This window comes from Pseudopipra pipra, chromosome 1 (assembly GCF_036250125.1).
Source record: "Pseudopipra pipra isolate bDixPip1 chromosome 1, bDixPip1.hap1, whole genome shotgun sequence".
Taxonomy (NCBI): domain Eukaryota; kingdom Metazoa; phylum Chordata; class Aves; order Passeriformes; family Pipridae; genus Pseudopipra; species Pseudopipra pipra.
Window position 1 is genome coordinate 16,031,641 of NC_087549.1, and position 26,332 is coordinate 16,057,972.

At 41.5% G+C, this 26,332-nt stretch overlaps 1 protein-coding gene across 4 annotated transcripts in view; it reads left to right on the top strand.

Annotated features, from left to right (window-relative positions):
• The first annotated feature begins 11,395 nt into the window (after window positions 1-11,395).
• CSMD3 (CUB and Sushi multiple domains 3) overlaps window positions 11,396-26,332 on the top strand; it is a 605,903-nt gene continuing 590,966 nt past the window's right edge. For 2 of the 4 annotated variants that reach the window (XM_064646451.1, XM_064646458.1), the window contains exon 1: window positions 11,396-11,718. In XM_064646451.1, coding sequence (XP_064502521.1) covers window positions 11,541-11,718 — 178 coding nt within the window. In that variant the 5' untranslated portion in view covers window positions 11,396-11,540. The remainder of the gene's footprint in view (window positions 11,719-26,332) is intronic. The other 2 variants (XM_064646466.1, XM_064646476.1) reach the window with 1 other exon arrangement.

A 26,332-nucleotide genomic window follows, 5' to 3' on the forward strand; every position in this document is an offset into this window, starting at 1 on the left:
TCAGACTGGATGTTCAATATAGGAGACAGACCACCTGGAAAGTATGGGCACTGATCAAAGGAGAAAAATATGCGTCATCCCCTTGAGAAATGCTCTTGAATAAATATTCAATGACTAATACATTCTCTTAAGAGAACAGAAACATGTGTCTAGTCCTAACAACTATGATATAAAAATCTTACTAAATAGCCATTAAAGAAAGTAGAATTTAGTAAGTTCTAACTTCTTTGTTGTATTCAGAAATATTTCCTCATCTCTTGTACTTTTTCCATTCTGTATTCACTGTTTCCCCTTAATTCCCTATGTAATGATGTGAGAAGAGATGGATATAAGGGCCATTATAATCTTTTAATGTGACATGGCATAATTTTACTTATGTCAGTTAAATGATACCATGGAAGAGATCCTCCTAGAAGCTACACTAAAGTACATGGAGAACAGGGAGGTGATTAGAGCCAACCAGCAGGGATTCACCAAGGCATTGTATGATGAAATACTACATCAGCGGACAAGGGAAGGGCTACAGATGTCATCTATCTGCATTCTCTGTAAGGTCTTTGACATGGTCTTCCACAACATCCTTCTCTCTAAATTAGAGATACATATTTTTCATGGGTGGACTGTTTGGTAGATAAGGAATTCATTGCAGGGTCATATCCAGAGTGCAGTGGTTAATGGCTCAGTGTCCTGATGGATATCAGTGATAAGTGGTGTCCCTCAGTGGTCCATATTGGGACTCGTGCTATTTAACATCTTCATCAATGACATAAACAAAGAGATCGAGTACATCCTCAAGAAGTTTGCAGATGACACCAAGCTGAGTGGTGTGGCTGGCACTCATGAAGGATGTTGTCTACCCAGAGGCACCTGGACAAGCTTGAGAAATGGGCCCACATGAACCTCATGATGTTCAACAAGGCCAAGTGCAAGGTCATGCATCCAGGTCAGGGCAATATTGAGAGAAGCCCTGCTGAGAAGAACTTGGGGATGCTGGCTGATGAGAGACTGGACATGAGCCAGCAACGTGTGCACACAGCCCAGCTGGTCACACTGTGTGCGATGCACAGGACGCAGTTTGCTCTCTTGGCTTCCAGGGCACACTGCTGTTTCCTTTTGAGTCAGCAACCACGGATCTTTCTGCAGGGCTGCTCTCCACCACTCCTCTCCCAATTAATACCTGTGTCCCGTATAACTCTGTCCTAGGGGCAGAACCCAGCATTTGGTCTTATTAAACTTAGTGCCACTGGTGATTGTCCAATGCTCCAATCTATGAAGATCCCACTGAAATCTCTCATGTAAATCAAATCGCTCCCAGTTTCATATCATCAAACTTACTAGGGATGTATTCAACTCCTGCATCTAGATCACTGATAAAAATATTGAACAAAACTGGCCCTAGAATTGAAGCCTGAGGACCACCGCTGGTGACAGCCAAATGCAGCCCCACTCAGTACAACCCTGTTGTTCAGACAGTTCTTCACCAAGTTCACTGTCAACTTGCTTATCCTACAATTGGACAACTTGTCAAGAAAGATGTTGTTAGGGAAAGTATCAAAAGCCTCACTAAAATCCAGAAAAACGACATCCACTGTGTTCTCTTCATCCAGTATGTGGGTTACTTTATCATAGAAATAAATCAGGTAGGACTTTCCCTTTGTGAACCCAAGCTGAACGTGCTTGATGATTGCATTGTTCTTTAAATGCCTTTCAATAGCATCCAGTATAATCTTCTCCATAATTTTTCCAGAACCTGAGGTTACACTAACAGGTCTGTAGTTCCCCAGGTCTTCCCTCACATACTTTTTGTAGACTGGAATAACGCTGGCTAACTTCCAGTCAGCAGGGACTTCTCAGACTTCCAAAACTTTTGGCAGATGATCAAGAGGGGTCCTTCCATAACACGCACTAGCTCTTTCAGTACTCTGTGAGGAATCCTATCAGGGTCAGGGACTTATGCACATTTAACAGATACAACTGCTCCCTTACACTGTCAGTGTCCATCAATAACAAAAGTCACTATTTCACAGGTCCTCCAATCCAGAGGACCAAACAGCCCAAGGTTTATCAGTATTATTAAAGGCTGAGGCAAAAAACCCCAAGCAAACCAACACTGAATGCCTCCAACTTTTCTTCATCCCTATTTGTCAGGCAACCATCAAGTATTGATCAAACATTTTCCTAAGACCTCTCTTGCTATTAGCGTACTTTAAAAAGCCTTATCTGTTTTCTGACACAACACCGTCCAGTTTCAACTCTGAGCTTCAGCATTTTATGTTTTCTCCCTGCATCTGTGAATTGTATCTCCATAATCTTCCTGCAAAGCCTGACCTCGCTTCCAGAGATCATACAATTTCTTTTTCCACTTGATCACCAGGAAGAGTTCCCTGTTCAGGCAAGTTGGTCTCCTACACCACCTGTTTGCTTTATTATACTATGAATTAATGATATCAAAAAATTATATAGAGTTCATATGGTATATATTGCATCCTGTTATTTATTTTCCATCTTATTTTGGGAATATTTCAACATTTTACTGTGATGAAACAAAATTAATTATTTTGAGTAGCCTTTCAAATATTCAACATTATGTCCAATGTATTTTCTTGAAATAACTCTGAAACATCTACAAATAAATTGAACTTTCTCCGTTTAATGATTGTAGAGCTACTAAAGATTCTTTTGCACTCACCTGAGTTCATTGTCAATTTTTCAACATATTCAATATTCAAGGATCTCATTATTTTTACTTGTAACCCTTCAATGTTTCAAGTGCAAATCTTATTTCTCATTTAGTATAAAATATTTGAATGCCATTTATTGTATCTCTAAAATACTTTTGCCAGAGGCTATTACAATTTCAGACAAGAAACGGCTTATAAATGAAACAATTTTCCTTAAAAAGGTAAATATACTGAGATGCATACAGTCATACATTCAGTAAGACGATATCCCACAGTCCATTCTTCTTTGTTTCTAATAATGAAAAATACATATATGGATAGACAATATGCCTGAAATAAAAATGTATCTGATTACTGTTTCAGAACTGTAGCTAACACTTTCATGGGAAACTGGAAATCCTAAAGTAGTAAAAATACATCAGAAGATACAAAATCAGAGGAACTTGTTGATAGAAATTGTTTATATGTGATAAATTGGCACAGTACAGAAAATAAAAAAATTAGTGCTTCTATATATTAATACTATACTTTCTATTTATTTACATGTTTTATTTTTAATAACTGAATTTGGAGGACTTAAAACACATAGTCCACTCATGAGAATGAGCAATGTTATACATCCTATATTTTAATGTAAAAAACAGTAATTACAGAACAGTTCTAGAATCAACACTAGATATCAACATATCAACAAATTTTGCTACCTATTAAACCAAAAAAAGCAGCATGTTCAAGTGCATCAAACTACATAAATTATAGATGTCTAGGGCTGAAAAATGTGGCCCACCACCTGAAATACAGACTAGGGTGCTCATGAGCTAACTGTCAAGAGGTGACTGGTCCCCTCTATCTTCTTCTCTCTCCATTTTTGCACATTTATTCCTCCCCAAATCACCTTGATCCCATCATTTCCCCACCTTTGGTTTCTCCTCTAAACATCCTGTAAGTCCTCTCACACCATTCCAGCATGCTCCCTGCATGCCATAATGAGCACTCTTCCCCAAGGGCAGGCTCCCCTGGCCTGTGTTTTGTCCTGGAGAATGAACCCCAGGGACTCAGGGTGCTGTGTCTCACCTGGCCTGTGGGGCTGATGCTCTTCCAGGACTGCCTTGTGGAGGTCAGGGCAGGGATTCCTAACTCTGTGCTCCTCTGTGTGGGGGAAGGTGAGCTCTTTATCACATTCCTTAACATAGGTGAGCTCAGAATTGCCTTTAAACTGCACAAAAAATTATAGCATCACCACATCAACACTCATTACTTTTAGCTCATCATTCTCCAAGTGTTACATGATGCCCATACAGAAAAAGAAGCAAGTGACAAAGCCGGTTGTGAAACACTCTTCAAAATCAGCACCAATATACTCTTTGCTGTAATTCTGCACTTGGCTAAACAGGGGACGGGATTCAAACATTATAAATCATTTGAGAGTGGAGTACAGAGAGAAATAGATAGCAAAAGGGTCTAGCTATGTTCATGCATACCAAATATCTAGCTGAAACAAAATAGCATGAAACTCGTCCAATATTCTTTCCACCCACTTTCTTTAACCCTCCCCCAGCTTCAGATCAATGTCTAACATTAAATAATACAAAAAAAAGTCTAAAATATTTTACTAGGCTACCTTGAACATTGCAACAAATTAATAATGCAGTCATGAATCAAATGTCTCAGCTGTTCATCAGATACACCTACGTTCCATTTCTGCCTGTCTTTTCTTCACAATTAGTAATTGTAAACACTTGCTACCAAAAATTTCCTGACCTATCTATAACTTTATAATCGCAGTATATGGCATCAAAAATTCATCAATATATTAGTTGTGTGTCTAGAAAAATGTCTCTAAACCAGGTTATCAATTTTGTCTGCAATGTCAACAGTCTCTATAATCTTAAGTGTTTATAAAAGTATATATGGCAGGCACACAGAATGCCAGTCTTCTTTCTAGCTCCAAATTACTTATAATTTTCATTACATAATTTTCAGTCTGAAATTAGAGTCAAGGTTACTTTCTACAGCTCCACGCACAGAATTCCTGTTCAAGCCAAGGAGAATCCTTCATGAAGAATAACAGAAAAACAGAGGTCTGCTAGATTTGTTCTCCTGCATATGCTGGAATATTTATTCATGTAACTCCTGCAAGTATCATTAAGAATAATGATTAATTTGATATCTAGAGTGCTTATCTTCCCTCACACTTCAAGAACCAAAGACATTAAAAACATTACAACACATAATACAGATAAAAAACAGTCACAGAAATAATTAAAACCTGAGATGCGAGAAACATTTTTTGTATGAAGAATTCTTTTCACCCCACCAGCTAACAAATAGAATTTTACTGAGAAAATATACACTCATCCATGGAATGCATTTCAGATTTGATCAATGAAGAATGATAGTACATACATGGCATCTGATTATCAATGAATTACAGTAAAATAACTGACATGTTTAATATACCTTTATCTCAATCCAACGCAAACAGAAAAGCAAAATTTGGAAGGATTTTTTAATGTCTTCCCGCCAGCTCACCCACTTTATTCTCTACTCAATCCACTAAATAAACAATTTTTTTTCTTCCTATTTCAGCACTGCACCACCCCTTCCTGACTTCTTTTCTTTTACATATTGCAGTAGTACTACTATGACAGAAGGATAATATTTGTTGTAATTCTGGACAATTCCCTTGTGCTTGTTACTTCAGTGACAAAGTACAGCAATTTCTTAACATACTTTTTTCCCTACAATACTTACCTTTTCTTCTCTTTTGCTTACTGACACTGTGTGCAGTCATTCCCTCTTGTGGAAATTCCCTTTTTTATGTCTATGGCATACAGAATGCCAGGTGATAATCTGCCTTTAAGTACACACTAAACAATTGTATTCAATGCAATGATCACGTTAAATATATTTTCTAAATTTTGGCCACTCGGGCGTCCCTTGGCAAGCTCCCACTACCCAATGCTGGGTAGTGTCAGTGGGAGCTACCACATTGTTGGGAGCTACTTATGTATCTCAACAAAACAGCACACTAAGCAGAATAGACAATGACATCTTTGGTCACGGACTGAAGGTCCTAAACTGCCCGACCTACAGGGAAATACAGCCAGTGTTCAAATAGGTATCTGAACACACACCACTCCATTCCTAGGGGCAGGAATCGAGCTATGAATTCTGCCCAACATTGCACTGCATGTCATTGCACCGTAAAAAGTCATCCTACCTGTGTAAAGAACTCAGACACTTCTGCTTTTCACATACCTATAGGATGACCAAATCATCAAACTCTGCTGACAAGAAATGGAAGAACAATACAGTGGTGACAGCTTTTGCTGAGAATGCCAGTTGTCTAAATCTCAGACAAACACAGAACTACACACCAAGATCAACTTGACTGATCATGACTGTTACAACACAATAAATGCAGTCACTAAGATAAGCAAAATCTGGTAGCAGTAGACCAAAACTAATTCCTTGAATTCCACTTGAAAACTAAGTGTTATATGGTACAATATCTAAATCAAGAAATGTTGCATAAAATAAAATTGCATTCTCTCTCTCTTCTCCAAACAGATTTCAGCTGTGGCCTCTAGCAGAATACAAGGAACATTTAACAGGGAATTAACAAAATCACAGCTAATTGTGATACTGAAACATATGATCTCTGTCTCTCTGTGAACAGTGTATCTGAAAGAAACATTCTTTTTTCATTATTATTTTTAATTCTGAAGTGGGTACTCTTGGATATTGCTGCTATTCAGTTTCCTTGAACAGAGATATTTTGTGTTAGAGGCAACATAGAACCTTACTTATGAAAACTTAACTAGTCAGGAGGAGGTCTGTATTATGGCACTTTCCCCTCCAGCTATTTCCATCCCTGTATTTGCTTTAATGCATTTTTCCATTGTTTGGGTTCTATTATACTTAATATTCATAGCATGGTTGTATCCTGTACTGTGAATATGTCGCAGTAACAATAGCATGTTAGTACCCCAATACTTGTCAAATAATTTCCACCTCACTCTTTTCCATCTGAATTTCATTATCTGTTTCATGCAGGAAAACTATTCTACTCTGAGTAAAGAGACTGAAGTGGGGGCGGTACAATCATGTCCTCCTCTTTGTAACCTCCCTTGAGGGGCTCCAACACCTGTTGAAAAGTGTGAGGAAATGGAAGTTTGCAGTATATCTGTAACACTCTCCAACTGTTTTCAACATAAGAATGTTCTGACTGATAGACAAGCAGTCAGTTCAGGGTCAGAATCAGGACTAATAATCATACTGGGGTTTATAACCAGACGAACTAAGTTATGGAAATTTCGAATATTCTATATTCTGCATTAGCTCAGGACATTCAAAAGAATTATGTGATATGAGTGAATGAGGTTTCTATCCTAAGTCAAATACTCATTTTTAAATATCACTGCCTATATGCTTTACACATGCCTACACATGCCTACAGAAGCTGTCTGTGCTTGCAAGCATTGTGTACCATATTATTGACAGTATTATTTGCACAGAAGACCCCACTGCATTTCTTTAAGCAAAGAAATCAGTCTATCTGCAATTAGAGTGTGAAGTTACCTGGGAGCTAAATGGAGGAGCTGTTTAACAAAATACAGCTACCTTACGCAAAAGTATATGACAGTGAATGAAGAATAACAAATGCACCTGAAAATGTAGGAGGAATTTGGAATGTAATTATCAAACTTAAATTTGATCTGCCTTCACAAAGTGAACAGGGAACTGTGAAGGGGGAAAATGTGAATACCAATAGTAACACATTATTCCAGAGCACTATTCTGTTGTGTTTATTTCTTGGGGATTCTGAGGCAAGAGTGCCAGCTTACAGATAGTATAACCACAGCACCACAGCTTATGAAGTATCCAACAATAATAGCATGAAGGAGCACCATCGTTGTCAGGTCTGTGATACACGTCTTCCACTAGCAGTGCTGATGTTCCTGTGCCTGACAGGTCAGACAGTTAAGTATCTGCCTAGTTCTGATTTCAGCACATTTTAAAATTCTTGGGAGTATTTAATCATAGTGATTGACTTAATGGTCCTTGCCAAGTCACTTTCATCCTTGACTGATACCCAAATGATCAATAAGCTTGACCATGCCAAAAGAGGGGAAAGAGACAAAGGATAGAGGACAAAGTGGAAAAAGAGGAGGGTGAGAAATAAAAAGAATGAGGGAGACAAAATAAAACATAAAGAGAGGAAGAAAAACAGCATAAGGGAGAACAAGAAGGAAAGAGGGAAAGAAGAGACGGGGAGGAACGAAAGAAGTGAAGGGGAGGAAGGACAGGACGAGGGAAGACAGAGAAGGAAAGCAGAAAGGAAAAGTAAGAGGGAGGAGAAAGAGGACACAATATGAAGCATACAGCATAATCTACAGCTTGAACCCAGAATCACTCAGAAGGTTATGGGATGCTATTATTTACCAACAAATCAATCACAAGAAAAATGCAACATTACAGCAGTGGAGGATTGGAGTGGGGAGTGTTCTATAAAGGAATTCAAATGAGTCCCTAGTATTAATACTAATAAAATGTGTCTAACATTTCCTTTAGTAGCTGAAGTGCTATTTTTAAAATGCATCTAAATTACTTGGAAACCTAACGGTCTTTGAAAATTAGCAGGAATTTCACCACGAAAAATCCTTGGGCATCCCATTTTTAACTGTAAGCATTTCTTCATTCACATTTAACATCTAACTGATGAGACAAAATTTCATTTTCAGAAATAATACAGATAACACACAGCATAAATCTTGCTGGATGTCAAACAGACATGACTTCTAATGCCATTAAAATAAGCCCTCTAAATAAGTCAGGTATTGAAGTCTTGAACAGTACAATGCATGAATTAGAAATAATAAATCTGTCTTCAATATCTATTTCTTATCCTCTACAACTGTATTTACCCAAAAGGGATTTTGAGTTTCAGAACTGGAAAGTGTTCTCGAGGGAATAGAGGCAGAATTTTATTCCAGTCACATACAAAACAAGATGAATACTAGAGGCCATCTATGATGTTCTGAAAGCACAGGTTTCCAGTTTTGAATTTCTCTTGAAAAAGAGATTCCAGTTACATGCACTCATACATGCATAAATGTAAATACATGCATACAGTAACAAGATAGATACCAGAATCAATGAATACAGTAGGCAGGTTTAGAACAGAGTGATTTCCACCCATTCCACTTTACCTAAACCAGGAACCACCAAAATTTTGTCAGAAAGCTGATCCTAACATGGCACTGCCTTTAACACCAGCACAAGGTTCGCATCACTTGTGTGAACACATTCTTGTGCCGCTGCAGAGGAAGGGAACAGGCCCGCCAAGTTTCAATTACAACAGTCACACTCCAAAACTTATGTGTCTGCAAGAGAAGGCCGCAGACAGTACACAAGGCTGTGAAAAATATATCTCTGCTTCTCCCCAGTAAACAAACCTGTATGGATCCGATGGGGCTGGTTAGTGTCAGCACTTGCAGTTATTCTTTTCTCACACCAGCTACATGCAGTCTTACAGTTACAGAGACAAGTTCAGCCAGCCATATGCAGAGCCACACTCTGTGAATTGCTGTTGGCCTCACTAAAAGAGGGTATGGTTCTAAGTACAGGTGGAAGGAGGGCACACACTGCTCACTCTGATACCCACATGGGAGCAGACTTACAGCTATACAAACTTCCTCTTTTGCACTGTGCTTCGGGAGTAAAGGATGAATCATTACTTTTTCATGTTTCCTCAATATTATTACTTATGCTGTTGTGATACTACTGCACGTATATATAAACCATAAAAGTATGGGTTCGTACAAATTCATATATGCCCCTACATCTACACAAAAAGCCTCACATCACATCCACACAATTGAAAACAGTTTCCAACCAGGACACATCTTTCCACAACTGCACTTCACGCACATACAATTCCCACACACACATTGTTCAACATAGGAAAATGCAAACCTCTGTGTGGACACATCTGGAAAGATCCATGCTTTGTGACTGGCTGCCAAAATTTCCCAGCTCATACACTTGTGTCCATGAGCTCTACAGACTATACTTATGCGTTGGCACACAGGCACATGTGCACGCATGGATCATATGCACATCCATGCAAACACATGCACACAGAAACCTCCATGAACGCCTGTGTGAATGCCCGCCCTGCACACACACGCAAGACAAAAGCATGTCACAGAGGCACAGACACATGTAAGAACACATATATACACACACAAAATATACGTATATACAGATGCACTGGAAAGGATCCATGCACACACTCTCTCTCTCTCTCTCTCTCTCTCACACACACACACACACACACAAAACACGTGTGTGCACACACCTGCCCTCACACGCACAGCATCACACAACGACATGCACACACACAGAGGCACACGCACATCACACACACGTGTGCACACGTGCACCCACGCTCAGCACGGCAGCACACGCGAGCACACAGACACAGACACACAGACACAGACACACAGACACAGACACACAGACACACGTACGCTCACACAGACACACGTGCCAGCACAAACCCCTCACAGGCACACGCGCACCCAAACACACACTGCCGCCCCCAGGAAACCTCCCCCGCATGCACCGACAGACGATGCCCTGGCGGATGCACCCGCACCACAGGGCCCGGCACGGCGCACATCCCCTCAGGCACAGAAACGCACCAGCACCGCCCTCGCACACGCGGGACAACACCCCCGCACCGCCGCCCACGTGCGCACCCCCGCACGCCCCCGCACCGCAGCCGGTGCTTGCCCGCCCCCTCCTCCTTGCAGGAAGCCGCCGCCCGCGGCCCTGGCGCGGTGTTTGGGAGGGCAGGGCAGCCCGGGAGGGCAAGGCAGCCCGGGAGGGCAGGGCAGCCCCGGCGCGGGCGCCGATCCGGATCCCCTCAGCGCCCCCCGCCGGGCCCCCCCCGAGCGGCGCCCCCGCCCCCGCGGAGCGGCGCGGCCCGGCGGCGCGGCCGGTAGGTGGCGCCATCGCTCTTCTGGTGGAGCCGCGGCCGCACCGCCCCCGCTCCCCGCCCGGCCCGGCCCGGCCCGGCCCGCCGGGAGCCGCCGCCCCGCCCGCGGAGCCCCAGTGCCGGAGCCCCAGTGCCGGACCCCCTTACCCCGCCCGCCGGGGCAAACAGCCTCCTCGGCTGCGTGCACGGGCAGCGGGGCTGTGCCCGCTCCCCCACCGCGCCCGCGGCGCTCGGCCTGTAATTAACGTCCCCGCGCAGAGCCATCAGCCCGCGCCCCCCCGGGTGTGTGCCCGAGGGCGCGGGCGGGCCGGACGGTGGGGGCTGAGCGGCGGTGGCAGCCCCGGGCACCGCACGTGCGTGGTTAATAACGAGGCAGCAGCGATCGGGATGGGCGAGCCCGGCCGCCCCAGGCTCCTCCGGGCGAGGGGGGGGGACACCCGCCACTCCGTTATCTCCCGAGCCGCTCTCCCAGGCAGAACTGATCCTCTTGAGAGAACGAGGGGGTGGGGGGAGAGTCTCAACTGCGAATACTGTTTGGAGTTTATTGATGAGGGCGTCTGAGCGTTGAGGTGCTCTCCCGTGGCTCCCGGTGGATGCTGTAAGGAGCCAGGATTGTGGTGGGTTTCGGCTGTGCAGGGAGTTGGGGTAGCGGGGGGGTGGGGGAAGGAAAAGACACGATCGAGAGTAGCTGAGACTTTGTGCCCCCGTTGGAGAGATGGTTGAGTCCTCGTCAAGGTTGCTGTGGTATCCCAGAAACACCATTCACTCCGAGCTGTGACCGCGCACCATCAACAGCAACAACTCTGCTGCGCCTGGCCGAGGAATAGGAATTAAGAGCTCTCAAGAATAATATGAAAGGGATCTGCAGAGGGGAAATTCGTGCAAAGGAATCGAAATTAGCAGACTTTTGGGAAAGGGGATGTACTAAATGTGGCCGGCTGGACTTCATCCTGGTGAAGAAAATGGAGATTAAAAGTGGATTTACATTTTGGAACCTCGTCTTTTTATTGATGGTTTCGTGTGTGAAAGGTAGGGTAGTATTTGAGGGGTATATTTTTAGGGGTCCATTTGCTTTCGGTCAGGGCGTTGCAAGCTCTCGCCTTACACCAAGGGGTATTTCAAAATATATTTATCTCTTATTTTATATTTTTATCCTGGGTACTTTGCAATGGAAATATATAAACGATCGCTAAAGCGGGGAGGAAAGAAGGAGTTGATTCAGAGCTCTCCTCGGAGATAGAAAATGTATTTGCTTGCCAGGGCTGGCGTTCAATGCAGTGACTGAGCTGAGGCTCAATAAATATTCTTGCAGTATGCTCAAACGGAGACGTGAGTTGGTTCATATAGCGTCTAACTAGTGTATATTCAAACAGATCCCACGGGATGACTTTTTTAAGGTGACGATGATGATCGTGCAGGGTGGAGGGGGGATTACCTACAATTCTGGTTTTTGGTCGAGCAGCGGGCTCTTTGCGGGAATGCCTGTATCGATGCACTTATTAGTTTAACCCGTTGCGTGGGGAAAGTTACGGGGGAGCCCAGCGTATGCGTAGCCGTCTCACAGCCCGAAATGCGCTTCACGCTCGGCTGTCTGTACGCATGCAGGGCTCCCAGGCTGTCGGAAAGGTGCGTTGGCAGTTCAGCCTTGAAGGCATGGTCTGTCGCTGGGTGCAAACATCGACACCTTTTCTCTCTCCTCCTTCGGTCCCTTTTCCCTGATGTATGTGAGGGGTTCTGGCTTGGGCTTTTTGTCTCTCTCTCTCTCTCTCTTTTTTTTTTTTTTTTTCTGGGGCAAGGGCTATTTGCTTTCTTCTTGCTTCTGTGTTCATGAAAGGAGAGCAAAAAGGAAATGTCTAGTTAGCGGCATAAATATCTCCACTAAGTCTGTGCTTGCAGACAGTTAAGGGAAATGCTACACACAGAGAAAAGAAGAAATATGTGGCTTGAATAATGTGCACCTGCAGAATTACACAGGCATCGCTAAACAGTGGAGTGCCGATCCCATCACGCGTGCCTTCAGTAAAAGGATCTATTCTGCAACTCCGAACAGTCGGCTGCCTACCCGAAATAATCTCCCCTTGTTTGTGGCCAGTGATTAATATCCGATTAATCACCCTTTTATCCCCCTCCTCCCTGCCACACTCATACACTCCCAGAATATTTAGTAGACGTTATCGATCCTCTCCGAGTTTTTAGACTTGGTTATCGCCTACAGAGGTTGCCTGCACGAGTGGGAAGAAGATGTTTTGAGGGGGGGTGGCATTCAAAGGCGTGCCTTCTCGAGCTGGCTCTGGCTTGGATGAAACAGTTTATTGTAGAGCTTTGCAGCTGCTTGTCCCCCAATTTGCATCGCGTGGAAAAGACATTTCGCGTTTCACGGGAAGGGGGGTGTCGAGGGCTTTTTACCTCATCCCACGTTATCCTGACGCGGGGTATCCAAGGGGAAGGGGGCTTACCTGCGACGTTTATGCACATTTTAATTACAGGCACATTCTCTCTGTTTGCATCTGTTGAAGGGAGCCGCTCCTAGCGCTTTGCCCCGGTCTGGAGATGCTTTGCTATGAGCGCAGACCGGGCGCTTTGGGGGCATTTCTTTTCCCTGGTTCGGCCCCCTGCCATTAGCGCCTTCTCGGTGCCAGGGTTCGTCAGTCCCGGGGCTGGCGGCCGGCCCGGCGCGCCGTGCGTTCCGCGGCGCCCCGCGGGCGCGGTGCGGGGGCGAGCGGGGGCTCCGGCGCCGCTCCGAGGCGGCTGCTTTGTGAGCGAGAGTCGCGGGGCGGCAGCATCCGACCGAGGGACGGGCTGGCGCGGCCGCGGGAGCAGAGCGGCTTCCCCAGCACCTGTTGAGAGCCGCCTCGCTTGCCCTTGGGGGTGGGGAAAGGAAAAAAGCTGGGCACTGAGGGCAAAAGCTGGGATGAAGCACCAGAAAGAGCCCAAGAAAAAGAGGAAAAAAACGGGCTTTGCAAAACTGTCCCTTTTTCTTCCTCCCCATTGTCAGGGCCTAAGCTTTCCAGGTGCTGACGAGGGCAGTTTCCATAGACTTCCCTCGGAGCGGGGCGCTACTCCCAGAAACTGCAGAGCCAGTAGGTCAGATTTTACATACTGGATGTGGGTTCCTTTAGGCAGCCAAGCTCCATAGAGCTGGCTTAGACTCACTGCAGCACAGCATCTATTCTGGGCATTTATATTTAGTTCTCTTCCCCACTCCCATGAATGAAAGCATTTTACTTCGATTCACATTCCCTTTGTCTCAGCACACACTTGTGCCCCCAGAAAGCAGAGGCAAAGAATGAATGAATACCTGCCCATTTTCCCGATGTTGGGAGCAAGATGACTCCCCAGATTCTACATCTGCTTTACCATTGACTAGCAAGGCCTTTTTACCACACCCCACCTCCACAACCTCTAGCCCATACCCTTTCTTGCTTAAACACTTCTACTGGTCTACAGCACCACATCATAACACCAAACTCTTGCTGACATTCCTGTCATCGAGATCACTTCCACGGCTTTGCTTGATATCTGTCCTTCAGGCCCTTCCTACTTTTGTCATTGTCCTGTCACCATTTCTCCAGTCTCAATCCACAGCTCTCCCAGTGTTACAAGTGTCAAACTATCTTAGGATGCTTACGAAACCATGCTCATATCTGATTAATTAAGCACTCCTGGGATGTATTAATAGAAACAAAAAAATCCCCTTCACATTTATCTATAAATTCGTGCCTCTTTGGAACCTTGCAACAATACTTGGAAGGGATTAGAAAAGGGAGAAGAAAGTAAGAGAAGACGGAGGGAAGGAAATTGTCAGAACCTCTGAGGAAGGGGTGATATGAAGAGCTAAAGTAAAAAGGAATTGTACTTTCTTCAGTGAAAATCCTGCTTACACAATATTCCATCATGCCCTGGAACAATCTGCTGTAAAATCTTCCTTGAATATCCATGGAGTAAAAAAAGCAAAGGAATGGCACCATTGAAAATTGAGAGAAGGCACAGAAGGCATTAAAACAAACAAACGAATCCACAACTCGACCTTAGAAATGGCCAAGCAGAGTGATTTCTGGCCAGCTACAGTGGGTCATGAATCCTGTGCTCCTCCTTTTAGATGTGTGAGACACCCAGCAAAGCTCCTTCCCCTTCTCCCTCCCCCACCATGGGAGAAATGAGAAGCACCACTGAGACACGGGAGATAAAAAAACAAGTTTAGAGGACTAAGGATAGGAAACCTCCACTGTCAACTCCCTTACGGAAAGGGGAGTGCATAAGTGAGGGGGGGGAAATTAGGCAGCATCAGTGAGCTTTGCCTTCTGAGATTTAGTAGAGGAATCACTGATAGCTGCACCCCTTCGGTTTGGCACCTCCCTCCACCAAAAAAAAGAATGCTTGCGATCTGTTAGTGGAAGGAAATCAGAAAGGAAATCAGGCAAAATGACCGCAAGATTTCTCCCTCTCTTCTGTTTAGCTTTCACTCCAAGACAGAGAGCACCAAGGTCGGCTCTTTTGTCTGCCTGGCTAAAATGAAGCTTTGCCGTTGCTGTTGTTCCTCCGTTCCCCTCTTGCAGTTGTGACAAGCGGAACAAGGGCAGCTTTCAAAATGAAAGGGACATGAAGCACTGAGATTTTAAATGGCTCATTGACAGAAGAAGTGATGAGAAAAAGGAAAGCATTTCCATTTCCAGTGATGGGTACCTGGCATGTGGGAATATTTAGCAGGGACAAAGCGTGCCCTGTTTCTTTCAGCCACCTTTGCAGTATCCCTTCTCCCCTATTCCCACCTCAGTCCCGCTCCCTTCATGCTCCGCCGGCCCCTCCCCACCGCTTCCTTCCCAGTGATTTGACTTAGTGTTACTGGTGATGGGTATGAGGTTACTGGCGGATGGCTTTCCTCAGTGGGGCACGGATGGGCGCAGCGAGGTGCTGGCTCTGTCCCCGAAGCGGGAACGGTCGGGGAGTAACAGCAGGTTTAGATTTCCTTATTTCCAGATGGTCGATGCTGCTGCTGCATCTTTGTGTGTGTGCGTGTGTGTTGTGTATGTTTGTTCATGTGTTTGTGTGTATGTACCTATGCAGGGGGGCAGGGACACACTGACTGGAGAAGGGACAACGCCGTCCTTCCTTTTCAGCTCTTCCACACACGCTCACCTCCTCCACGATGCCTCTTTGCCATAAGGCCCCGCAGATGATACAGGGCTTGCTGTGTTGAGCGGGCATCGCAACTCACCGTTTTTTCAAGCTACGCAGTTCTTCAGGGTTGCGGGCAAAGTTACCTCTCTCCCTCCGCCTTTCTCAGGGCTCAGACAAGGCTCCGCTGTGCCCCCGATTGGCGCTCGGCTCCTCCTCCTCTTCTGCAGGGCGGCAGTGAAGAGGCACAAGACCCCTCCCAGCAGCATCGGCAGGGTCCGCTTTTGCCTCCCCTGCCCGATGCCATTAGGGACCCGCATAGGGGAACCTCACCTTCGGTCTCCGCATTTTCATTGCGAGAGGCAGCAGTGGCAAGGCGGAGCCGGCACCGAGCGGCGGCCGCCCCGCCAGGAGCCTCCGCCGGGCGCCTCCACCTGCGCCCGGCACCGGCCTCCGCAGCCGCCCGAGCAGTCCTTCTTAATGCAGTCTTCGGTCTTTTGGCTTTCCTTCATCTCGGTGACTCCTGTTGGCAAGTCTGAGGCAGCATTAGGGGGGTGTAGGTTGGTTGGTTTGCTTTGCTGACACACAGAAATAGCCCCTCGCTCGCTGAGCACTACCAGCCCGCTCCTCGACGTGGAGCGGGGTGCTCTAGGCAGCCACGCAGGCTGAAGAGGGACAGGTTGTAGCTTCATCTCTGTTATCAACATCTCGATTTGCAAGCACGAGGTCAGGAGACTTACAGAATTCTGTGGATGTGCTTTTAAATCCCTCCTTTTTTAAGACTCTTGTGCAATAAACATAGCAGGAACTTGTAGTGTACCTACGGTTTTTTACTTGCTTGTGTGTGGGGGGTGGGTGTTTTTGAGCAACAAGTCAAGCAGGATCAATTGCCTGTCTAGCTTAGTGCCCTTTATTTTCAACTGTGACTGGTAGCAGCAGTCTAGTAAAAGATTTGAGGAACACAGCAAGTAGAGTGACTAGTACATCCTGGATCTCAGCAGCCAGCAGCTTTGGGTCTCCCAAGCTAGACGCTGTTTTTGAAACATCACATTTTAAAAAGCATGAACTGGCCCATACTCCACTTATTTGCCTGTTCTCTCTCATTCTGCTGCCCTTTCCATTTCCCTTCCCTTTTTCCTTCCCTTTTTCCTTACCTTTTCCCTTCCCCTTCCCCTCCCCCTTTGCCTTCCTCTTCCCTATGCCCTTCTCTTCCATACCGTTGCATTCTTATATATCCTTCATTCTTTATAGTCTGCATTTGGCTGAAAGCACTGAATAATGTGAACACTTGTAATAAAATCGGTTTTATTATATCCAGTGTTGTTGATGTACTGCGAAGGTCAACCCCAAAAAATGGAGATTTGAAACCATTGAATGCACATGTATTTAGTAACGAGAAAGCAAAGCACATACTTGTTCAAAGAAATTGGAAAAGGTTTTGAAATATCCTGTGGGGATGGGTCAATTTGCATGATTGTAACATCTTTTCAGAGAAAATGTTATGAAGAATAATATAGCCTTGTATCCCTTCCTTTTTAAAAGCAAGTGTCTTGGACACACTGATTTTCAGAGGTATTGAGCATTTACAATTTCAGCTGGCTCCAGTAAGAGCCTGGGGAACAAATAAGCACCTCTGAAGCACGGCCAAGTGATTCCATCATTATGATGTTGAGACAGAGAGAGACAGTATAAATAAAGGAAAACATCTATAAAACAGAATTATATATACAATGTTAATTCTACAGAATCTGATAAGTTGAAATGGTAGGAATAAGAAAGGCTTTATGATCTGCTGTAAAATTTGTTTGTTTTTTTTTCCTTTTCTACTAATAAGAAACTTCAATTCTAATTCAGTAGGATTGTGACATCTCAGGTTCAACTTCCTGCTGATGCGTAATCAGTCAGCTTGTATTTCTGATCATAATGGTTAAGGTTGAAAGGACAGAACAAAGCCTTTGTGGGAAATTAGCTTAGCAGTTACTCCAAAGCAACTTCCCAGGAAAGAGCAGTCAGAGAACAGAAATTTTGGTCTAAGTTGTTTTTTCCTTAGACCTCTGCGATTTTAAGACAGCTCTTAAGGCATGAGATACTTGAAGAAGCAATATTTAAGTAACAAATCAGAGAGGTATCTGATAAAAGTAATTATTGCAAGGCCGTATGCTTTACCTCATTATTTTGTTTATATAATTTCCGTGCTAAGGCTTACTGCAAAATTCCAGAACTCTTACGAGCTTTAGACAGGTGCCTTTAAAACAACTTCACAGATGAATGTTTCCTTCTCAATTAAATACTTGCCTTTATCTAAAATTCAAGAGATAATATTTGGCAATTATCTTGGACCTAAATAGAAGGGTGCATGATATGTAATGTACAGGTTTTCACCTGCCTCTTTCAAGAAAAAAAAGGTAGTAGTAGTAGTAGTAGTAGTAGTAGTAGTAGTCGTAGTAGTAGTAGTAAATGTTGAAGATCTCCTTGCCAATATCCAGCTTTTCTTCTGGGAAATGGAATGGACAATCATATTGGACTGTAAGTAAGATTATGTAAAATAAACATACACACACAGACACACCATTTACATTTGTACATATTTACATTCAATTGTTTACCTTTCCTGGGCAGATTTGCATTCATGGTTGCACTGTTTTACTCTCACAGATTGTGTATGGCTTCATAATTCCAGCATTACGAATGCTGAGTGCTGTTATAAATGTCAAAGAAGGAAGTGGTGGAAGTTGATTGTGTCCTTCTTGGGGTCTGAAATCTTAGTTGGGCAAGTTTATAGATTTAGGAACAGTGTTACTCAAAGAGAGTGAGCACCAAAGTATTGGAAAATAGCATACAAGGAATTCCACCAGGGCTGGTCCTCTCATAGGTCTGTGTCACTAAACAACAAGATGGGATGCAGACAGGACAGACATAGAAGGACAGACTTCTCATTTTCCCTTAGATTCCACAAAATGCATCTTAGTGTCATGTATCATATTTTCATTGTGTCATAGACATAAGGAAAATAACTGTAAGTAACTTAGCCACAGAAGCATTCATGGCATGATGAATTCTCTCCTCCCGAGGCCTGTAAATAACACAGATTATCTTTGCAATAGAACTGAAGGAATCTGGAGGCTTGAGGCGGAAATGTCTGAGTGATTACTGATTATACAGATGTTGAATCACTATTTCTGACCTTGCATTCTATTTTGTCTGTTTCCCATATTTACATACCTTATTAGCTTTATATCTTTATGCATGTAAGTTGTTTGATTTCATTCTCATGGAATTGCATGTATATATATCTGTACACGAGCATATATAATATGCACATGTAGAAATTATGTCTGTATATTTGGTTATGTTATGAAGAAATTCAGCAGACTGCATTGTTAGCTTACAAAGGTGCAGGTAACAACTTGAAACTTATGGGCTTCCTAAGTTATCCATTATCTCTTAATTTATTGTCATTACCTCTTAATTTATTGTGTATTCTCAATCTCAGAATGAAGTTCTACTATAATACGTAACTGATTTCATTAATAGAAGAAGAGTGATAGTAATGATAACTAGGAGGAAATGTAGGGAGGAAAGCTGGATGAAAACAAAAACCCACCAGTTAACTAAAACCAGCAATTAAAACCTGATCCTAGCACATTAAGAATTAACTGACATATTTATTTCTACTGATTTAAGGATTTTTTACCAAATGTATTTTCTGTAAAACTGTTATTTATAGGTTGAAAACCTCTAATCACCTTTTGAATACAGAAAAAAAAAGAGCATTTCTGTGCTATTTTGTAGTTTATTTTAATACTGGTTTTATCATTTAAAAAGGCTGACATATATCTCAGAGATAGCTGTATTTCAGTGGCAGTTAAAATGAGCCCTCTGCAGTCGTTATCTCCTTATAGAACTATTTTCAAATCCAGTGAGCAGATACTGGCAAGTGTAGTTTGAAGTCCTTAGCAAAATTGAGCCACATAAATACAAAGTACAGATATTCTTCTTGGTTCAACATAGTGTTGAGATGGAACTTATTGAATTACCAAACATTTCTTCCACTATTTAATCTGACCCTGAATGAAAATTTCACAGTCTACTATAGTTATTTTCTTGATTGCTGTGCAGTTTTATTTGGGAACCGAAGCTTAGTCTAATTAAAACTATTCTTCTAAAAGCCTATACTAAAAGTTGCATTTTTGCTTCTGTATATCAGCTTTGGTCCTAAGTTAAATCAAAGTTATAAAACAGGATAAAAAAAGAGCTTCTAAAGTGCTTGTTGTTTGAGCCCATTGAAAGCAAGAGGAGAGTCCAGAATAGGACCTTTGAGAGTAGATTTGCCTCTGTTTCTTTTCATACTGAGTTTTGAATTAGAGTTTTCTGTACAAATATTTTGTTTGACTCAGAAATATTAATTATAACAGAGGCCATGTATTTCACAGTACACTAGAAATTTTCATTAGAAGTGGTATTTGGAAAACTCACATTATAAACTTAAAGATTACAAAAGTAAATTGCTTATGATTAAGGGAAAATAAATTCTGTATTTCGAAACAGTCAGAAAATGCTCTTTCCACGTTTTATTGGTGGTCACATCAGCACCTCTGAGGATCAGTTCAGTGGGTTCAGTGTAATAGTAGTGTGTTGATGCAATGTCAGCTGTAGTTTAGCACAGAATACTCATGTCAGGACATAGGCTGAATTACAGCAATTTTATAACCTGATTTCAAGATTCCGTATTAATTTTTCATCTTCTTGTAAAACATTCTGGAATCTGCAGAAGTCTGCTAATGGCTGCAGAAGAACTAGGAGGAACTGATAAAAGAGATTTCAGTTTAGAATGCTTCAAATTTAAATAATAATGCAAGTTGGTTTTACTTGTGTTGGGTTATCATATATTCCCATATGTAGTTACATTTGAAAATGCTGAATTAGCTACCAAAACCAAAGCACAAAATAGGGAAGTTTCCACATTAATTTTATTGCATTTATTTTCTAGCACATTCTTTGGTTTTGCCATTGTCTTAGTTTAAATACATCTAACATGCTGAATCAAAATCATAGGAACTAAAATATAGTATAAAACAAGGGTTCAGATCCTGACTTTTGGAAAGCCTACCTGGTTAAACAAAAGTGGAGGGAGAAAAAGAATAGGTGTTTGGCCACCTCATATGATCAAGTCAATCAGCTTGTGGTAATAGATGTTTTTTTCTTGCATCTCCAGGTGCATGCAGGAAAACAGATGCTCCAGCACTTCTGGTAGCAGGCATCTGTAACTGTGTGTTATATCAAGAGGAAACTATGTTTAATTCATGATTAGGCCCACCTTGTGTGATTTCCCTTGAATACATCGGTGGTAACTGGTGCTTCAGTCATATGACTTCTACTGACTTTAGCAGTGCTTGTTACGTAGAATCACAGAACTGGTTATGTTGGAAAAGACCTCTAAGATCATCAAGTCCAGGTGTTAACTCATCACTGCCAAGGGATGAGATGACTGCCATGCATGGCATGCTAGTTTTAATGACCACAAGAGAAGAAATACATATAATTCATAATTCTTAATAAAAGGGCAAGATATTTTCTCAAAAATCTTTGCATCAATATAGTGCTCACAAAAGTGGTCACCTAATTAGAGAATTTTTATCAGTGTAATATACTGAAGTAACATGATACAATTTGTATGTTATCAGGTGAATGTTTTAGCATTGCTTAAGGCAACAATCCTGCCCTCTTCAAACTGTTACAAAATGGCTAAAACCTTTAGAGCGTTCCCGTTATTTACTAAATAATTTCACATGAAACTGCTAAAAGATTTCCTCTTCAATTCTACCCTTCAGTAAAGGGTCCTGGAACTGAGAAAAAAAAAATCAACACTTTACATTTGAAGGGCTTAAAAGATGTCCTCACAACAGAAAGAGAACTGACTATTCAGCCCTCAGTTTCTTGGTGTCACCTTCAACTTAAAAACAAATGAGAACATCATTACCTATTCGTTTCCACATTACTATTCAGCATATCTGCCACTTTATTTCATAATTCTTCTCAATAGCTGCCCCTTTCTTCAAGCTCTTTTGGAATATCCCTCACATGATTGTCATATTTATTAGCTTTAGAGACTTTGGTAATATCACCTCTTTACCCTTTATTTCAGTCTTGTCAACTCCTTCCCAGGAAAATAAAATACCTCTGACATTTGGGAGAATATTTCTTTAGAGGTTTTCATACATTTTGTTTCATATATCCTAAATGCAAACATATTCTCCTTATAGCAATTACAGATATATTTTAAGAATCTGAATGTTACTATAGTTCTTCAGTGGCCTAATTTTCTTCCCAATTACTTAAGCATCCTTGTGAAAGTCTAATTTTCAACCCATTTCAGTGGAAAGAAAAATAGTCGAGACACTAGACAAGCAATAGCATTTCTGTGTTTTTTATAGAGGATATGGTGTGAGCAGAACCTCCAATGTCTTCTCACAAAAGGATAATAATTTTCACCTGAAAAATAGTTGGGATATATTTTATTGGATATATTTCATTGTCAGCAGTGGAAAGTTGCACCAATTAACCATATAAGACACAGTCATTTTTGAAAACATCCTGGCAAACATATGCTTTTCAAAGCTGTTTATCTGAAATAGCAATGTGCAACAGAATCAGTGTTTAATATACAAGTTCAGTGGTGTTGCTGACTCCTGCATGCCTACCTCCACAATTTTCCTAAGGATATGCTTTCAAAATAACTAAATCTCTAGTACTACAGTTGCAGGCCATTGAAATTTGTATGAGTTTCTACACTATTTTCAGCTAGTTTTAAATTAAGCTACCCATGAAAAAACACCATTCTTCTAAGCTCTATCTATATATTTTTACTACACTCAAATTCTAGCTCATCATCTAGCTCCTGTAATTTTTCCCAATTTATCCAGCCTCCTCTGCACTTCTGGGCTCCCTTCCCAAATTCTCTTCCCACTCCACAAGTACGGCTGGAGAAGTCCCAAAAACATAAAGCCTGCAGTAAAATATAGAAAGTTCTCTTCAGTTTCCATGTCATTTGTAAAGTCCTTTTTTTTGGCCCAAAGTATTTGAGTGTAATATGCTAGGAAATGAAATATCCTCCCAGCTTTACAGTCATAGATTACTTACTAACTTTTCAGAGAGTTCTTTGGATTTTATATCATCTGCACCAAATCAAGATTGGAAGAGTGGTATTTCAGTTATATTCCTTTTCATTCTTCAGTATACTGTGCCTTTCTACGTGATTATTTTTTCATAACCAAAATAATGCCCATTCACCCCAAACAAAAAAACTTCAAAACAGGTGATTAAAAAAGTTCAAAACCTAATAGCAATGGAAAGATAACATCCTTATTTGTGTATAAATAAACACTATAGACTCAGATATTTAAAATTTGGATACTTGGTATATTTTGGAAATGCACAATATATCTTCTTGGTTTTTCAAGCTCCAGAGTATACAGTTAAACTGTCCATGTGACATAGTAAGGGAAATTTTACAGATCTAATGTAACTCCTGTATCCTTCACCAATATCATCATCATGGTATGACCATAACAGACTAGTTAGGGCTCTGGATTCTACATGATATTGTAGATTAATAAAAAAAAATAAATAGAAAAAGGAAATAAAAATCACATATGGTAAAACAGGCCTAGATTTGTAGGGATACTGTTACTCGCTTGTTCCAATTGACTTTGAGCATTTCAGTGAAATTAGGGGAGTTTGCTGTGTATCTGACTTGTGAAAGGTTCTGTTCCAAATTGCTCCCTTTGGGGCCTCCTGTACTCGTCATCTCTTTGAAATCCATTGACAGCTGAGTTAACACAAACGTCTAATCTAAGAATCAGTGTGTGTCACAGATACCAGCTAAGGAGAGAATCTGCTCAGCAGAACTTTTGTAATTATTAAGAAAACATGAATTACCTGCTAGAATTTAGGGTAAATTTGAGGTAACTGTAAGGAAAATGGATCATTTATTTTGAAATCAATACAATGAGCATTGAATCATCACTTCTGAATACATGAGTGTACTTTAATGCTGCGGTATTTTCTGAAGAATGTTTTCTTCATTCTTACAAGTTTTATTTTTTTGCGTTATTAAGCCAGTACAGAGTGTTCTGTAGGTAATCATCCTCTGGCCAAACTTAGTTGATCAATTGTTTCATCTTCTTCCTTCATGCTTCATGTGCACAAAGTTACTTGCACCATGTCTTTTGTGCCATACTTCTTTTTTTGGTGCTTTCATTTCACAGATTGCTTTGGGCAAGGTTCATATTCTTTGGGCCACTTGGATGATTGTGCATTTTTTTAGAAGTTGTAGCTTTTTTTTTTGTTTGTTTTCCCATCTCTTTATCACTATTTTAAATATGCCTATTAACTACTTTAATGTCTCAGTGTGTTTTTTTCCCCTACCTGACAATACTATTTTTCAATCTCATTTCTATTGATGGCTCAATTAATGTTTCTAACAGTGTTTCTATTTCATGCTGCTTGGTGGCTGTAAGTCTTCCCACTCAAAGCTTCTTACTTCTCAAGTGAGAAGTGTATTTTTGAATAAGAGTGATCATCCGTTCAATTATAACCTTATTGAAATATTTACCAGTAGATTATTTTAGAGCTTGTCCCCACTGAACTGAAAAGAAGATTTGTCATTGACTTTTAGCAGAACAGAGCAGATTGATAAAAAAAGCAAAATATCCAAAACTGTTTAAACCATTCATAGGACTAAATTGATGGAATTGAAGAACTGTAACAGTTGAACTCCATCTTTTTGCCAGTACCCTAAAATAGTATTAGATCTAGGTGGCTAAGTTACTGACACTCTCAAAAACCTTACAGGCTTTGGTCCTTTTCTGTTCACTGTATTATGAAGGTGAGTGTTTCAGACTTTAGGATTGCTATCATGTTTTATTATAGTTTCAAATCCTATTCTAAATCATCATTCATTTACAAAGATGGCAAGGATAAAGACTAGAGTTGCAAGATGAACCGAAAATCTAAAATCCATTTTAAAGCTTAAATAATATCAAAATTTTAGAAGAAAATGCGTCAACAGGTAACCAATCACATTTTTCTAACTGTTATTTGGTCTAAAATTTGGCACAAACACATGAGAAACCCTGAGAGTTTAAAGTTTCTGGCTGATCTCTAAATCAAAAACAGCTGAGCAGATTTAAATATTTTGTGTAAACAAATTTGCATCCAGGCTGCTAATCTGCATGCCAGCTTTCAGCTTGACATTTTCTGAAATGATGGAAAAATGCTAAGCCCTTAATACTAAATGGAGTTCATAATGGAAATGCTGACAGACCCGTAATTACCTGTATTGTAATTCTGCTGAAAGCTTCTTTATCTGTCTAATCTTTCACAATGGAGTTAAATATATAAATTCTGGAAAGGAAGAAAAAAGGAACTTTATGTTGAAAATGCTAAACTGTAGCAATGCTATATTTTCTTCCAGACATCCACTTATGGAGGCAGCAGTGACAAAAAAAATTATTTGAAGAAAGATGTAGTATCCTCTGTGGAACTGTAAAAGCAGCCAGTGATGCTTAAAAGTTTAACTTAACTTCCATTTTTCAATCTTTTTGAGTCACCTTTCTTTTAAAGTATGACTAAACAGATACAATCAACCATTTCTAATATGGCAATGAGGCATTATCATAGAAGAAATTTGTCATTGACTTGGCACGGCAAAAAAATCCCAACCAACAAAAAATACAGACATTGTCATTTCACTGCCTTAATACTGTCCCCCTGTGCTAAAATCTTCTGCACTGAAGGGAGGAGGAAATACAGGATGATATGTTTAGAAAACTTCTCCAGAAAATTAAGGGGAGTAATAATAAAAAGTAATTCTCTGGACTCTAATTTACAAAATCCTTAATATAGAAACTCCATTATCTGCCAACTTTTGATCACAGTCTTTAAGATTGTCTGGAAGAGCTTTTTCTCAATGTCTTTTTAATTCCCCCTCCCCCGACTCTGAAAATCTTCCCCAGTGTGTCCAGGCTATAACCACCTGAAAAGCTAGAGAGTATTTGTTCTGCAGAGATTGCTTAGGATGGATGATTCAGACATACCAGCCTTACTCCATCTCCACATAATCTCTGTGCACTAGCCAGGGCACACAGCTGTGCCTATAGAACAGCTTTCACACATGACAGTAACCCTTCAAGGAAACAGAATAGCCTCTAGCATTTTTTGCCTTTGTGGTTTGCTGTGAGAATGCAATCTATTTCTCCAAGGTTCCCACAGCAAGGAGTGACAAAGCTCAAAGAAATATCCGGACTGAAAATGAGAAATATACCGCCCTGATACCTTCTTTCCAAACTGCCACCTTCTCCAGAAAGAGACCTGGAATTTTAATTTTTGCTTGTAAAAAAACTACTTTAGTTCCAAGATCAGTTATTTGCCCATCTCTGTATCTTCTTTAATATCACTCTGCCTTTCTTGACACATGGCGATTAGAATTCCAGGCAGTGCTGAAGATACAGGTACACCAGTGTTTTCT